The following is a 12,687-nucleotide window of genomic DNA, read 5'->3' on the forward strand; positions in this document are numbered from 1 at the left end:
TTCTGGTATTCCTTACAGTTGACTTATTACTAACGAATCTGTTAACACCAGTACTATCGCACAGATCGAACCGCTTCGCAACGCTTGTTTTCAGTCTCTTGTAAAAATGATAAAACTAACTAACGTGTCTATTTAGATTCGATAAAACGTTCATTGTAACATGCGCACGTATAAACGTGTTTAATATTATGAACCGAGAATTCGAAAACTTGAAATCGATCGCATCGACGCATTCGTTAGTCCTAGTGTTAATTATTCTTGTCACCGACACATTGCTAATGTATACGATCTCATTGTTAACACTTTACCTACTGGAAATCCATTAATATTTTCGAGAATGGTAATTCCGAGGAAGATGATTCAATTATGTTACCCTAGACAGCTTGTTGCTTTGTAACTGCGATTACTAAACCGATCAATTACTAGATCGATTGCCGATCGATTACTAGATCGATCTTCGTGCGAACAACATCAAAATTTGGCAAATTTTCGCAAGTTATCGAACAAAAAATCGGCAAGAATTAGTAGAAAAAGAAAAACGTTTCCGTTCCATTGAGAGCTTCTTTCGAGTAAGAATAACATAAACACGCTATTAATTTTTATTGAATATCGATTATTGTTAGCGTTCTTTGGGAGATATTTTTAAAACAACCGTCAATTATCTACCTGTAGGTAAATTGTTAAGAGACAACATCGTGCTGAAACTGTTGAAATATTGGTCCCTTATTAGACAAATTGGGAAACGGTGTAGAGTAGAGCGTATATTTACAGTATTGCAGAGCGGCGAAAAGAGCAAAAATATGTGTATGTATAAATGTTGTCGGATCGAGGCGACTCGACCGAGGCGTCTCGGCCGAGCTCGGGGCGGAGAAAGTTCTGGACCGACGTCAATAACAAACGTTGTACACCTTGTCGGATGTCACATTTATTCCTTTTCGTTCATTACCGAGCATTTCCCGTTTTTCTTTATATACTAACAGGCTCGATTTATACCGCGTAAATCGAGGGACGGATCTACTAACAATAAGATAAATCGTTTGTACGTAAAACTCGAACATAAACTGCAATTCTCAATAAATTATACACAGTCGGTTAACAAAAGTCTACACACGCTTGAGAAACTTGAAATATTTAGGGACAACGAAAATTTTGCACAATTTCGATAAGCTTTCAGGAATCGCCTTAAACAATCATCGTAGAGAAAATAATCAAATAATCCGAATAGTGGAAGATCGTATCGATAGCGCGAGTCCTATTTGAAAAGTAACAAAATCATTGTTACTCGGGAGCACAAGTACTAATAATTCTATTTTTTATAAACTAGTCAATAATCATTGTAGAGAAAATAATCAAATAATCTGAATGGTAGAAGATAGTATTGATAGCGCGAGTCCTATATTTGAAAAGTAACAAAATCATTGTTACTCGGGAGCACAAGTACTAATAATTCTATTTTTTTTTTTTTTATAAACTAGTCAATAATCATTGTAGAGAAAATAATCAAATAATCTGAATAGTGGAAGATAGTATTGATAGCGCGAGTTCTATTTGAAAAGTAACAAAATTATTGTTACTCCGGAGCACAAATACTAATAATTCTATTTTACAGACTAGTCAAATTCAAATGATCATCGTAGAGAAAATAATCAAATAATCCGAATAGTGGAAGATAGTATTGATAGCGCGAGTCCTATTTGAAAAGTAAAACAAAATCATTGTTACTCCGGAGCACAAGTACTAATAGTTCTATTTTATAAACACTAGTCAAATTCAAATAATCATCGTAGAGAAAATAATCAAATAATCTGAATAGTGGAAGATCGTATCGATAGCGCGAGTCCTATTTGAAAAGTAACAAAATCATTGTTACTCGGGAGCACAAGTACTAATAATTCTATTTTTTATAAACTAGTCAATAATTATTGTAGAGAAAATAATCAAATAATCCGAATAGTGGAAGATAGTATTGATAGCGCGAGTTCTATTTGAAAAGTAACAAAATTATTGTTACTCCGGAGCACAAATACTAATAATTCTATTTTACAGACTAGTCAAATTCAAATGATCATCGTAGAGAAAATAATCAAATAATCTGAATAGTGGAAGATCGTATCGATAGCGCGAGTCCTATTTGAAAAGTGACAAAATTATTGTTACTCGGGAGCACAAGTACTAATAGTTCTATTTTATAAACTAGTCAAATTCAAATAATCATCGTAGAGAAAATAATCAAATAATCTGAATAGTGGAAAATAGTATTGATAGCGCGAGTCCTATTTGAAAAGTAAAACAAAATCATTGTTACTCCGGAGCACAAGTACTAATAATTCTATTTTACAGACTAGTCAAATTCAAACAATCATCGTAGAGAAAATAATCAAATAATCCGAATAGTGGAAGATCGTATTGATAGCGCGAGTCCTATTTGAAAAGTAACAAAATTATTGTTACTCGGGAGCACAAGTACTAATAATTCTATTTTACAGACTAGTCAAATTCTACTAACCTCCTTTACTATACTCTCCAGACTAATGTTCTCAAGACTATCATTCTCGAGAGAAATAATCTTCTATTTCCGATCATGTACAATAATTTTTTTTATATATTTTCACCTCGGAACTCGGAACACTGAAATCTATAACGAAATTTAAGTAACTTACCGTATGTTAAACAGTACAGTCGATGGAGCTTTTAACAAAGATAAATACTAAACTGTACGGAGAGCGCGAAACTATTCGATCATCCGGAAAATTTGCACAGTTTCAGGCTGACGACTACTAATTGTATTAATCGTGTTTTTAATCTTTCCGAACGACTTAACGGAAGACTAACAATTAATACTTGTTTGCTCGTTCCGAAGCAAACAGCAACGTCGTTCTAGAAAAAGAAAACCTTTTTACGGCATTACGTTGATAACAAACTTGGAATCCTCTCCCGCTGCTTCTCACCATATTTCAGATACATTATAAAAGTTAAGCACTATATATATATATATATTTATATATATATATATTCAGCATTAATAACGTTTCTCTTTACATTTATTCTTTAAATACACTGTTTGAAGAGTTTATGGTAAACTTAACCTACGTAGAACAGGTGCTGAATTAAAATTAACGGTTTAAATTACTTATCTCTAGTAGTTGCGACATCCCATTACCAAACTAACAGGAGGGATAAGGGCACGCAAAATTTCGGCAGAATTTTGAAACTTTTTGTAACTTTTTTGTTCCTATGATCCGTTGTATATCAATGTTTCATGATCTGCCGAATTTGCGGGTTCCCTGATTGCTCTCATAAGTATCGAATTACAGTCTGTACATTAGCATGGACAACAGGCATGGGCTCACGCTCCTCCTTCAAAACTAAAATGGTTCCGTTAATGTAATGTTGTCAAAATCATACTCTCCCTCTCTCTTTTTCTCTCTCTCTCTCTCTCTCTCTCTCTCTCTCCGTTTGTACTCATCGTGTAAAATTAGGTTTGCTATCTTTGGCAACTTTATTGTTCAAATGACGAAAAGAATTCAAAGTAGATATTTATCTATCACTTTATAGCTTACACAATTCCCTATCGATCATCATTATTGTTTTTTTTTACTTTGGAGAATTAGTAATTTTTACAAATATTTTACGCGATAGCATCGACTAAACAATAAGGATATGCAGTATTTGGATATACGGTCGATCCTCGAAACGAGCGAGTTGCGAATGATTAAAAATTCGACATTTCACAGTACATAATCCGGTATTTGCTACCCTCTCTTACGTAACACATATTCTCATGAACAATAAAGGCAAAGAAAATGATAAGACTTGTCACGTGAAAAGAAAATGTTAACATAAATTAATAGCGAATATATTTAGTTTCCTTATAAGCTAGAAAATGGAAAAAAAATCATTCGATCATCCCCAAACCTTGGGCGATACCTGTTTATCTCAAAGAAAACTATATACATAAATACGAATGAATCTTCTATCATTTGTCCGGTGCAATTCCACAGGGCATTACGTCATATTTAATATCTTTTAAAAAAAACAAAACATTTATTCGTGTTATCTTACGTTGATCGACGTTTCGGATTTCAAGTTACAGGAGAAAAGACAATTGGACGATTCGGTTTAGGTGAAACTCCCCGTACGGAATACTAATTTCCCATTGCACTCGGATCACCTAAAAAAAAAATTACCATGCCACGAGGCGACAACCATGTGGATTCATTTTTGTCTCATAACAACATACGTTTCGCCATCGAGGGTGGTAACTGTGACGGAAAACCTTTTTCTAAGAACCATGTTAACGCTAAACCAACCGACCTGTAATGACGATTAGCGTGCATCGACTCATAAGAGTGAAAAGATAGAATTCACTTGGATCTTGTAAAGTTTTAATCATGAGACTTGTTTCGATAATCTAAAGAAGTCTCCAAAGTTTGTACTATCGTAAAATAAAAAAAAATCGGTCATTTTGACGGTGGTAGGTTTAGCGTTAAACTCGTTCGCATTAAACGAGCAGCTAAAAAACGTAAATGCGCCGAAGCGGCGACCGATCCGACTCGTTTTTCGCAAATGTACCGAAACCGAGAAAATGTCCCGAGTCGGAGTGGCTCCGAGTGCAAAGAGTTCCGAGTTAACAGGCAGCCCGAATAATTGGCCGACAATCAGGTTCAGTGACACCGATCGATCACGTTCCTACCAGGATAGATAATTCATCCATCCGACACCGCCCACGCCTGTGTCCAGTCGATCCTGAGGACCCCAGAGTCCGTAACACCGATTACGGCGAATATCGTCCGTATTTCGAGATCGCAGGGGACGAGCACGATCTCAGCATCCAGAAACGTAAACGGACGAAAAGAAGAGTAATCGAAGGACGTGTTCCTTCGAGTCGCGCGAAGCAGGTCGGAGCATATACCATCGATCACCGCCGCGCCGACGTCGTCGGTTCCGCGCCGCATCCAGTCTTTCCGCGCCACATGGGGACGACGACACCGTGACGCGACTCTCGTTCGATTTACGCTGTAGACTATAGATACATTATACGCTTACAATTAGTACGTCACGCTTGCCGGACAGCGAGCCGTCACTTTCTCTGATTGAATCTGGCTTTGGACCGCCTCGGTTGCCCGGCGACGGCCAGGAGGTTCTCCTCGAACGTGTCCACGGTGAAGTCCTGTTCCTTGAGCAGTTTCGGGAGCAGTCTGTTCGGTTGGCCGGTTCGCCTGACTATTCCGGCGCGGTTCTTAATCAGCGACGCGATGCCGTTTCTCACGTGGTGCTTTCGCTTCTGCGACTGCACGTGTTTCAGCATCGCGGATCGCGGTCTAGCGCGAGGGGGTGGCGGCGGAGGTAGGCGAGCGGGCGGGCCAAGCGGGAGTCGGGCCCCGCCGGCCGTTCGATTCGGGCCCGGCGGTGGCGGCGGCGGCGGCGGCGGAGGCGGGGGAGGGAAACCTGGAATAGGGAACCCTGGTCTAGGTGGCGGAGGAGGCATGGCTGGACGCGGTGGTCCGTACCTGAACGGCCGGGGCCCGTACATAGGAGGAGGGCCCCTCAACGGCGGGATCGGCGGCCTGGGCCTGAAACGGTGCGGCGGGCCCGCGAAACCGAACGGCGGCAGCGGCGGCGGCGGGTGCGGATGCGGCGCGAACGGGCCGCAGCCGTCCTTCGCGAAACGACGCAACGGAACGTATCCTGGCGGACCCATCGGGCGCACCGCCGGCTCTTCCGTTCTTCGTTTCTTGCTTTCCACGACGGTGTGCTGTTCGGCCGGTCTCTTCGGTCGATTCGCTGCTTCCGTCGGTACCAGCTCCTCCGGCGAACGGGTTAACGCGTTTATGTAATTCGGACGCTCGATAGGGTAGCCCCGAGCCTCACCGAACGCTGCAACATGGACAGAAGAAATCGTTTGATCGCGAATGCAATCGTCAAAGATGCGCGTTTCTTTTGCAACCGGTTTTGTTCGATGTAGTTCGTTCAATGGACAGGAGACAAAGGGCGAAGAGTACCGTCGACGGAGTCTTTGTATACCGATTCTGTACGCATCCGAACTTATTATTATTAACGCGAATCATCGTTTTTTGCCCAAATTAGCAGGAAATGAAAGGGAATGCGTGAAAATCGTTGTCGAGGGGTTGTACAACTGTAACGACACGAAAAGGCAGGCAATTTTTTTGGACGTGGATTCTAAAAAGACACGATACAGTGGCAACGTTGCATACTTGTACTCTGTTGTTGTAGCAAGTTGAAACGTTCGTGAAAAGTATCGTTCAAAATTCTCGAAAGTTTATCGTAGCCCGTGCGAAATGTCGACAGAGTGATGAATTGTTTTTCGACAGTTTTTCGCGTTGACGTTGACCCGAATCGCGTACCCTCTCCGCTAATTGCTCTATTCGCCAAATTTTGCAATTAAACGGAGGGGAGATGCTGTAGTATTCTTTACAGCTTAAAGAAATATTTGGTTAGAATATTCTTCTTTCGTCGTATTTTGTTATTTCCACGTTTGACGAATTAGTTTCAAGTGATTCTGGATTAAGTCTGGACGATTAACGATAGACGTCAACCTGTATTGATTGATTGATTGATCGATTGAAAAATATGTATCGAATACGATCGTCCGAAATAGAAAACTATAAAAATCACATGCCTTTTAAACTCTCTTGAGGGTCCCACCCTAATTGTTGCACAAGATATCTGGAAAAAAGGAAGTAAAAAATAGTAAGCGTGTTTACTCTGGCCAATACCGAATAAACTTATAGAGACAAAATCAAAAGAAACATCTATCGAGCTTATGATCACGATATAAATTTGTATACACACAGGCGCACATAGCATTTAGAAACGACAACGATATCTCAAATAGTTATCGATTGAAAAGGATCGCTCTTACGATTAATACTAAATCGAATAATCGACTCGCGTAAAGGCGAGCAATAATAAACAGCTAATAAAGAATGAACAGAAAGGGTACTAACCTACAAATGAGGTATCCGGTGCGATTTATACCATGCGTGCAATGAACGCCGATTATGTCTTCTGAAACAAAAGAAACGAACGTTTTTCAAGCTTGACGTAAGGGCCAACACACATGTGGGATAATATTACGATTATGAATCGAACTTAACGTTTGGGTCGAGCATCGTTTATAGCAGTCGTTTGACCGACAAACCACCATATAGACTATTAGACTATGAAAACTATTGGAAAATTCCAACTAAATAAGTATTACGGACGAGAATATTCCAAAATTCCCGCATATTTTTCAACATCCTCCTCTCTCTCCCCACCACCCTCCTCGCGCAATAAATAATTCTAAATTTTGCACCCTTTAAAAATTGGAGAAACATGTTCTATTAAAATTTGTTGTTTACACGGTCGAATATCGGTCGATTCAACGACTTAAAAAACATGATTGTACGAAAATTGAATCACGAAGGCAGTCGGACGTCTTTTAACCAGTTAGCGACGAGTATACTCGTCGTGCGTAAAAAGTAGTGACTACTGGCTATTTAAATTGTAATTTTAGTGAAAACAAAAACATGTTCTCAAATTTCAAGACGTTTAGAATATTTCGAGACCAATCCTACACGAAAGTGTTTACATTGTTATAGAAATAAGATTAGAATAAAATCACGATATCGGTGTTCGACGTGCAAAGTGCCATTACGTATCGTTCCTTGCTTTGCTGAATACCACTCTATAGCAGCAATTTGAATTTTTAACTTTTATAAGTATTGGATTTTTTCTGCGTTTCTCGTTTATTGTGTATGTAGTATATGTTAATGATAAGTGAATAAGTAAATATCAGTAATAAAATAGTTAATTTGATAAAATAAAACCGTCTTTCTGATCCAATATTTTGACAGCGACACTTACTCTGTGTTCGACGAGTATACTCGTCATCGCTTGATTCTCGCGACACACATAAGTGCGCGCTCTGAAAAGGAGTTGTAACTGGTTAATAATTACAACCAATCATTTGTTTATCAGAAGAATCTGAAGTTAATACGCTTAGCGAATATTTGTTAAAAAGAAATTATTAAAGGTCAACTTTTCTCTATCGAGAATATCAGTCGATTCAACGATTTAAAAAAAATGATTGTACAAAAATTGAATCACGAAGGCAGTCGGACGTCTTTTAACCAGTTAGCTGTGTTTGACGAGTATACTCGTCATGGAGAAGTGTACTAAGAAGTATACTCGTATGTTCTCAAATTTCAAGATTTTTAGAATATTCTCAGGCCAATCCTACACCAAGGTGTTTACATTGTTATAAAAATAAGATTAGAAAAGAATCACGATATTGGTGTTCGACGTGCAAAGTGCTATATTATGTATCGTTCTTTGCTTCGTTGAATACCATTCTACAATTTGAATTTTTAACTTTTATAAGTATTTGATTTTTCCTGTGTTTTTCGTTTATTATGTATGTAGTACATGTTACTATTATGCCGTCCGGTGTCACCACGCTGGTGCCATGCAAAAACTGTCTCTTGTATGCCGGTGGTGCCACTTTGGTGCCATTTTAAAAAACTGAAATAACATTTGAACTATATTTCTTAGGTGTTAAAAGGCAGCAAACTAACTACAGCATTATGCTTGTTTAACTAAGAATTAAGTACGAAAATTCTTGGATGACATATCTTAATTTTAGGAATTTATATTACCGCCATCTTCGAAATTTTTTTCAAAATCTAAAATTTCCAAGCTATTATGCCGGCGTCAAACAAAAGAATCATATCTAAGATCTGCGGACGGCATAGTGTTAATATTAAGTGAACACGTAAATATTGGTAACAAAATTGTTAATTTGACAAAATAAAATCGTCTTTTCGATGCAATATTTTAACAGCGACACTTTGCGTTTGACGAGTATACTCGTTACGGTTTGATTCTCGCGACGCATACATATGAGCCGTTTATTTCGAAAGTGGCATAAGTCGCTTTGTTTTTAAGTCGATATATTTAAGGGTTTGCGTGTTTTAACACGTTTCAAAATATGGATGCTAACTTTCGAGAAGATTTACCTTGTATTCGTTATCTCGGGATACTGATATTTTTCTCAGTGCAAATAATTTCGTATAAACATTACAAAATCACCACTTTTCATTACGCTAAAGTGACTTGTGCCGCTTTCAAAATAAACGGCTCATATAGGAACGCGCTCTGGAAAGGAGACGCCCCACAGCTAACTGGCTAAAGCAGAATAATCCCTTCGAAATTCGGCCGAGTTTTAAAGAAGCAATTCAATCGCTGTATCCGTGCAAAAATTTCTCTAGTAAACTAGTCCCTCTAACGCGATCGCGATCGTTTCGTTTCAAGGCCGCTCGCAAGACCGCGGGCGCTATAATAACGTGGCGCGCATTACCGGGTACATATTTGAGACACTTTAGAATGTTGAGCGCACAGTGTCTGTTCGAGGCGAGATCCTCGCCGCCGAAAATATTGGAAGGGCATCGCGCGTAAGGTGAGACGTACACGATTTCATGGGTCATCGATTCGGCGAGAGGTGGCATGGCGTGGTCGGGTCGGGTCGGGTCGGCGCCTTTTCGGCCGGCTTTTCGGGCGCCCTTTCGAACGCAGCAAGGGGCTGATTATAATATTACCGCAAATTACCAGCAAAAGCTGCGACGAATTCACGACGATTCGAGTTTGAGGAACGCCTGGGTCACGCCGCGCCGCGCCGCGCCGCTCATTCTAAGGGCCGAACCCACGATGGGAGCAGTCGCTAAGGTAATAACGAGCGCCGTGAGTCGGCGTGACCGACCCTACTACCACTTTTGCCCGTCGATTTATCTCTCTCCCCCTCTCTCTGTCTTCCCCTCTCTCTCTCTCTCTCTCTCTCTCTCTCTCTATCCCTCTCTCTCTCCCTCTCTCCCTCTCTCTCTCTCTCCCTCCCTCTCTCTCTCTCTCTCACTCCCTCTCCCTCCCTCTCTCTCTCTCTCTCTCTCTCTCTCACTCCCTCTCCCTCCCTCTCTCTCTCTCTCTCTCTCTCTCTCTCTCTCTCTCTCTCTCTCTCTCTCTCTCTCTCTCTCTCTCTCTCTCTCTCCATCTCCATGCGAGAGCAAATTTTCCTTTTCCCCGCTTGCGAGCGCGCGCGCGCGCGCGCGTACCAATTGCCGTGTGCGCGAGTACACGGCAACACTTTGGATCCACTTCGTGGCCTCTCACCTCGTCTTACACTCCGAATTAAGTGGCCATCGGAGGTCATGCGATATGTTGGTTGACCTTCGCGAGCCTCTTAAGAAGATCGTTCGCGGAAACATGACGCCATTTATACGCAGAAGCGAGGTCTGAACGTTTCACTGCTCTGCCATACAATAAGGCCGGCATATTTATCAGCGGGCCAGGCGAAATTATGCCCCTGATGCCGAAAGAATCGTGAAAAATAACCGTAATTGAAGAGTATCATACGAACGATGCGGCAGGGCGCGCGACGCGATGCGCAAAACGCGGCCGAATTCGAAATCGTTTCCGACGGAAATCGGAGCTAATCTTATAAATCTCTTGGTACGAAACGATCGAAACTACAGGATACTTCGAATCGTTTTCTTTTGAAACAATCGTGTAAGGGAAAAAACGATTGTCTTGTAAACTAAAACTGTGTACATGCTTCTGTCAAAAGTTTCCATGTTTAACCCTTTGCACTCGAGTGGTGACTCTGAGGCACCGCTAAAAAAATATTCTTATATCATGTTACAAAATAATTTTTACGTTATCACCGCTAAAAATTCTTATATCAAAATACAAAATAATGTTTACGTTATCTCAAGTTTGTTTATATTTAAGAGACTGCCGCTAAAAGAGTAAGTGTTCTATAAATTACAAGACTCGATTTTTATACTTGGTGCATTTTTAACTGCACCAAGTCGTATAAAATAGAAGCAGCGTAGGTCAGGAAAAGCCATCTTGCATTTAGAGTTAAAATGGCTTCGAGTGCAAAGGGTTAAAGTGCAACAAACACTATGTATTTAAGACTCGTCGACTGTCGTGATTCTATCAAATTGTTGCGATCTTTTCGAAATTACCATTTATTCGAATCTCGGTGGAAAGTAAATTAGAACTACAGTAATGTCTCCCTAACTGACGCTCAGATTGTCCACAAAACTGGACAATTTCGGAAGAGGAGATACGATTGTTCGAGCCCTGCAGCTCGTTCTTATAGTTGTTGACAATCGATAATCATAAAAGACGAGCCACAAGGCTCGAACAATCGTATCTCCTCTTCCCAAATTGTCCATTTTTGTGCACAATCTGAGCGTCAGTTAAGACTGTACGTCTATCTTACTGTACTATCTACTTACTGTACGTCTATCGACATCGTTTCCTGAATAAATCGTTATTGAAAAACCAGAAGACTGATGCGAATGCATTCCTTCCTTTAATAGTTTCAATTAATTTGAAAGTGATGTCGCAATACTGTGAAATTTTTCCGATATCTTCGCAGCTCTGCAATTTGCGTAGCCATTCTTCCCACAAATTCATAATAATCGATACAGTAAATTCTCCCCTATTGTTCCTCAGCTTGTAAACAAAAATGGACAATTTGAGAAGAGGAGATACGATTACTCGAGCCTCGCGGCTACTTCCCAAATTGTCCATTTTTGTTCACAAGCTCAGGGACAATTGGGGAGAATTTACTGTATTTGAAAACTCGAATTACACCAAATGCAGTTATGTCTCCCTAATTGACGCTCGGATTGTCCACAAAAATGGACAATTTTGAAAGATAAGATACAATTGTTCGAGCCTTGCAGCTTGTTCTTATAATTGTTGACAATCGATAACCATAAAAAATGAGCCTCGCATCTCGTTTTTATAGTTGTTGACAATTCGTAACTATAAAAATGAACCGCAAGGATCGAATGATCGTATCGTTTATTTTTCGAGTACAGTAATGTCTCTCTAATTGACGCTTAGATTGTCTATTATTCAAATAATCGTATATTCTCACGCGTGCAACAAATTCGCCAGTTTTCGAGTATCGGCATTTTCAAGTTTCCACGTTTGTCGCATTAATATACAGATCTATTAAGATTGTTTAGGCTAATTTTCTGGCAGATATGCGACTTCAAAAATTGTTATACTGATATATTTTCTACAATGTGTTAGATACTCGGACAAGTTTCACCGTTTTTTATTTGAAACAGAAAATTATCCGAATTACAGAAATTTACCAAATTTTATAGATATTTGTACAGTAAATTCTCCCTAATCGACGCTCAGATTGTACACAAAAGTGGACAATTTGGGAACAAGAGATATAGTAATGTCCCCTAACTGACGCTCAGATTACAATAATGTCTCTCTAATTGACGCTCAGATTGTCCACAAAAATGGACAATTGAGAAAGAGAAAAAATACGATTATTCGAGCCTTGCAGCTCGTTTCTATAATTGTTGACAATCGATAATCATAAAAAACGAGCCACAAGGCTCGTACAATCGTATCTCCTCTTACAAAATTGTCCATTTTTCTGCACAATCTGAGCGTCGATTAGAGAGACATTACTGTATTATCGTGTTGTTCGAGCAAGTTATACATACGATAGCGCTTCACAAGCGTTAAAGTTGATCGAACACCTAAAACAAGCTGAGAAAAGTAAGCGTATTCTAATCTTATCGGACTCGTGTCTCACTTCTCCACCGACATTTAATCGACGAAAGATACAGCTTAATTAACGGCGTGATCATT

The 12,687-nt window shown here is 39.9% G+C and overlaps 1 protein-coding gene across 1 annotated transcript in view; it reads right to left on the bottom strand.

Annotated features, from left to right (window-relative positions):
• Window positions 1-3,023: 3,023 nt before the first annotated feature.
• Window positions 3,024-12,687, bottom strand: part of LOC117221768 (uncharacterized) — a 77,141-nt gene continuing 67,477 nt past the window's right edge. Inside the window, exons 7-9 of the mRNA XM_033472967.2 lie at window positions 6,969-7,029; window positions 6,641-6,687; window positions 3,024-5,877 (exon numbers count right to left, since the gene is read on the bottom strand). Coding sequence (XP_033328858.2) covers window positions 5,081-5,877; window positions 6,641-6,687; window positions 6,969-7,029 — 905 coding nt within the window. The 3' untranslated portion in view covers window positions 3,024-5,080. The remainder of the gene's footprint in view (window positions 5,878-6,640; window positions 6,688-6,968; window positions 7,030-12,687) is intronic.

Source organism: Megalopta genalis, chromosome 7 (assembly GCF_051020955.1).
Source record: "Megalopta genalis isolate 19385.01 chromosome 7, iyMegGena1_principal, whole genome shotgun sequence".
Classification (NCBI taxonomy): domain Eukaryota; kingdom Metazoa; phylum Arthropoda; class Insecta; order Hymenoptera; family Halictidae; genus Megalopta; species Megalopta genalis.